Here is a 4,418-nt window from a genome sequence, read left to right as displayed (position 1 = left end):
TCCAGTGTTCAGCATTAGTGTTGCACAACCTAATTTTACCTCATACATTGATTATTTTCTACATTATCTGCTTCTCAAATTACAACTCTGTACAACACTCAGAGATATCTAAGATTAAAAATTAAAAATATTTTGATAAAATACCATGTTATGAAAGGTTCCAATGACTCAGTACAGATTACAGTACAAAATAATGACAAGTCAGAGCATTGCTAAGAGTTTATTCAGAAGCTTTTACTTTCGGTTCTTATATCACAAAAGACATGTTTAATGTTTACAACAAGTATTAGAAACTGAGATGTTTTTATTTCTACTATTATAAAAGTAACATAGGAGACCATTCTAAGCCATATTCAAAATGCAGACCAATCTTTTTTTTTTGTATATAAACTGTACACGAAAAACAAGGCACTATACATTTTTGGATAATAAAGTATAAAGGTTGATTCGCATAGTTTCTCAAGAAATCCATGCTATAAATACAAACAGTTTTGTTCAGTTTAGCACCTGAAGCAGCACTGAGAACAATTCATTAACTATTGCAAAGAGAAACTTCTCAGAATGCGTAGGAGTTACATATTGGTGGTATAGCTAATTCAGTACAAGCAACTGCCATCCAGCTACTTTTCGGTAGTTTTGACATGAAAGTCTTGAAAGTGAATATATATTGCATTGTTAAATACATACCTGTTCTATGTGTTTATATAAATATAAATTCTTTGTAATCCACAAACTAACAAAATAACACTTTACAAAGAGAACTTCTTCAAAACCAAAAATGGCAAGTATTGTCTAGAGCCAAAGGACACCTGCAGCAGTAGCTCAAGAAACTACTGTTTAAGTGCATAGGAGAGCAGAGCTGAAACACATTACCTTTAAGAGTCAAAACTGAATTCCTTTTCCAAAGAGTTCTCTTGGCCTTTTATAATATTACACAACTCCAGATAGGTAGTCACTAATAACTTCAGATTATTTCTATTTATTCTGTAAATGTGGGGTACAATTCTTCTAAAGGGCACGGAAAGTGAAAACAGACATCCCTTTAGTGCTCGTGCCAATAAACACAATTTAGAAAAGTCCTTTCGCCTTCTTCAGATTAACCTGCTTCCAAGATGGCAGCGCGTTGTACTCTTCTCTCGTCATCTCTAACGCAACCTGCATTTAAAATGAGTGGATGTGCCGTAAGTAAAAATACTTCTAAGAAGCAAAACTCTCAGCTGACTTCACAGCACAGTTAGACACACACGCAGTGTGTTCCTTACCTCGAAGTCCTCATCCGAAAGATAAATTTCAAGCTTCAGGGGATCAACTCCCTCAGGCAGAGGCCTGGCTAAGAGATCTGCTAATGGATACACCGTTTTACACAGCTTGGCCAGCACATCCTCTACAAGGATGATTTGATTGGAAACCTCGGCATCCTGTAAGGGAGAAAAGGAAGAACAGGATCAAAACGTTGAAGCCACCAACTGCGCCCGTTGCACAAAGCCACACATCCAGCACCGCACGCAGGGCGACAGTCCCGCCCTACGACAATTTTGCAGCTAAAAAAAGGTCTGCACTTAGCAGAAGGACATCCTGTACTCTCAGTTTAAGGCTAAACTCTGTGTCTAGTCACGAAGTCAGCATTTTCCGCTAAGGATGGCGGAGGCAGACTTACAAAACAGAAAAAGTCATTTGCCTTGAGATGCCCCTTTGGGGCTTTTAAAGCAGTCACAAGCAGTGTGGCTGTGACTCTGCTTCCCAGGCAGGGAAGCTGATGCTGGAGCTCTCGGAGCCAGCTGGTCCTTTGTGGGTGCATTTTGCCCCCCTAGAATTCGAGCCTGGAGGACAGACCAGAACCCCACATTGCTGCCTGTTTCACATGATTGAAACAGTTGTTCTGCTAAACTCTAGCCCATCTCTTTCTAAGAGATGATTCAGATACTGCTTTCCTCCTGTTTTTAACACCACCAACAAAAAAGAATATGAGAAGCTACATCAAAAAACAACTAGGGATGCCTCTGATATCCATTTCCCAGTCAGAATTTAGCTATGTTGTTGTTGTTTTTTCCGTTGCGGACTCTTTAATGGTACTTTCTAAGTCTGTCTTCTGGATTTTGGGGCTTGACAGCACAAACAAGTGATATTACTGACAACACAAGACAAAATTGCTAGTAATAGGATACAGTCTGTGCAATGAAAAGATTTACCATTTCTGTAATCTCTGCGATGTCTTCCCTGTGTTCCCAACTCGGGAACATATTAGTGAAGGTCAGAGGCTCTAGGCCAGCATGAATTAGATAGGATTTTGGGGGCTTCTTTACATTTTTTCCTAAAAACAGTCAAAATAAAAAAAGAATATAAAAAAGAGAAATTGCATACAATACCATATTTTGCAAAGCCATCCACTATCCAAACCTACCTCATAAGGATGTTTAATTGATTCTTTCCTGAAATGCTCAAGTAGTTTAAAGCAGTAGGAATAAATTTCACCAGGATTCTTTTTACATAGTATGACACATTTTAACCTGTTTTTCAGTATTCTTAAGTCTGCTTTTTCCTGGATCTGACCACAAAAATCAAACCATGTATGCTGAAAATCACCTACAGTTACTTCCTAACCCAATACATTTCTTACCTTACAAAAATAGAATTAGAATAAAGTAAGGAGAGCATGATGATCTGGAATAAGCCAAATTTAGGTAAATGAAACCTGGTATGCTCAGCACAGATGTCCTGCCAGGGGCAAATAAAGCTTAAGCTTGGAGGCTTAAGTGAGAATGTTTAAATTGTTCTTAACTTGGGATACCGAGGTCTAAACACAATAATTTTGTAATTACAAATTCAAAGGATCTGAAAGTTAACAGATGTATTGAAATAGCCGGATGGCAATTGCCCATGATTTTCAAAGACAGTCCTGCTTCTTTAAAACATGTGTGTCCGCACGGTATATAGGACCTGGGCACAACCCTGCCTAGGAGAGATGACGTATCAATGAGGTAGTTACAGTCATTATGCCGAGTACTGGTGAGAAAAGGCTCTATTGGTTCATTCCCCAAGGATTCAAAAGCACTGATAAATTCCTATTATTATTGGAAAGAGGTAGACAGACAGTCAGGGACTGGGAGGAGCTACCATCTTACTTGGATTCAAGCAACTCAGTCTAATCAAATCTTTCTTCCAGATAGGCAATGGGAAAACTAAAGATGTTGCAAAGTCCAGAATCAAGTGACACTAACAGAGCAATGTTTCTCAGAGCTGAGCTTCCCTCAAAACTGCTTCTTGCAAAATTCTATTTTTGCCTATGTTCAATCTCAGAGCACCTTTAATGCACAAAGATTTTCTCAAGAGCGTATAAATCTATTCCAGAATACCCTTTTTTTTATTGTAGTCCCTACCTGCACTTGATGTGTGTGGGCTGTCAGGCAAGAGCATCTGAAAACACAGCCCCCTCTTCCCCACTGCCAAAGAGCACCCAGGGAACTGATGCAATTCCCGTGCTGAACAAATGGAGAGCCTGGCTGGACATCGTTGTTCCATCAGGTTTGCAAAACCTGACCATTACAGGTTTTGCTTTACATCAGATGTTGGGAGCAAACTCATTTAGAGAGAATGTTCACATGAAACTGAATACTAGAGGCAAAAGCTCTGTGGAGTAGACTAACAAATGTATTAGAATGTGAGTGCTTTAACTGTACAATTTAGATAGATTTATCATCTGAATGCTTGATTTTAAGCTTTCTCTTCCACATATTTTCACTGTAGTTTATTCATTCTACCATGAACGGTTCAACAAGCTCTTAAAAACTTTGCATTTAAAAAGTATGTGTGAATCTGCTCTAGTTGCACTGCTCCACTCTCAGTAATTCAGCCAAGAAATGAGAGTGACATTCGCTAACGTTCCGGTATAGGTAAGATAAATTTTTATGTAAGTGGAGAAACATTTTCATTGCATGAACTCTGCCCTCAGCACAAGTTGATCTCCTCACCAAGAATCACTGAAAGGCAAACCAGATTTTTCCCTCTCCTAGCGGTCTGCAGCACAGCATTCCAGACTGCTGATTTAGCAGATAAAACCACAGAAGAACTTTCAAGACATTTTGACAAGTTAAATAAGATTTATGCATAAGGAGAACTGCTAGGTATATTCAAGGGATATCCAGTTGCTGATTAATCTCTTTCATACCATCTTGTAGTTAAAAACACTGCAGGCCATGAAAGGAAAAAAAAATGGTTTGGGGGTGTAGAGGGAAGAGGGACATAGATGAAGAAAGAAATAGAGAGAGAAAAAGAAAGGTGTTATAATGCTTCTGATCACTCAACTGTATTCTGGTAGGCAAAATAATTGCAGCAGCATTGGTGTCATCTGAAACTACATTAGATTAGCTTTTTAGCTAGTCAGCCCTGTGTATTGGTTTGGCTCAGCCGGATTTTGGTGG

General features: G+C 38.8%; 1 protein-coding gene across 1 annotated transcript; it reads right to left on the bottom strand.

Moving 5' to 3' along the window:
- Positions 1 to 206: 206 nt before the first annotated feature.
- Positions 207 to 2,307, bottom strand: LOC104277717 (supervillin-like). The gene is made up of 3 exons (XM_009874448.1): positions 2,190 to 2,307; positions 1,263 to 1,418; positions 207 to 1,155 (listed from the first exon to the last, which is right to left on the bottom strand). The coding sequence occupies exons 1-3, from the start codon at positions 2,238 to 2,240 to the stop codon at positions 1,069 to 1,071; spliced, it is 294 nt and encodes a 97-aa protein (XP_009872750.1). The 5' UTR covers positions 2,241 to 2,307; the 3' UTR covers positions 207 to 1,068.
- Between the last annotated feature and the right edge of the window lie 2,111 nt (positions 2,308 to 4,418).

This window comes from Apaloderma vittatum, unplaced genomic scaffold (genome assembly GCF_000703405.1).
Source record: "Apaloderma vittatum isolate BGI_N311 unplaced genomic scaffold, ASM70340v1 Scaffold15440, whole genome shotgun sequence".
Lineage (NCBI taxonomy): Eukaryota > Metazoa > Chordata > Aves > Trogoniformes > Trogonidae > Apaloderma > Apaloderma vittatum.
The sequence above is the reverse complement of the archived record's forward strand: the minus strand, read 5'-3'. Positions and strand labels throughout refer to the sequence as shown.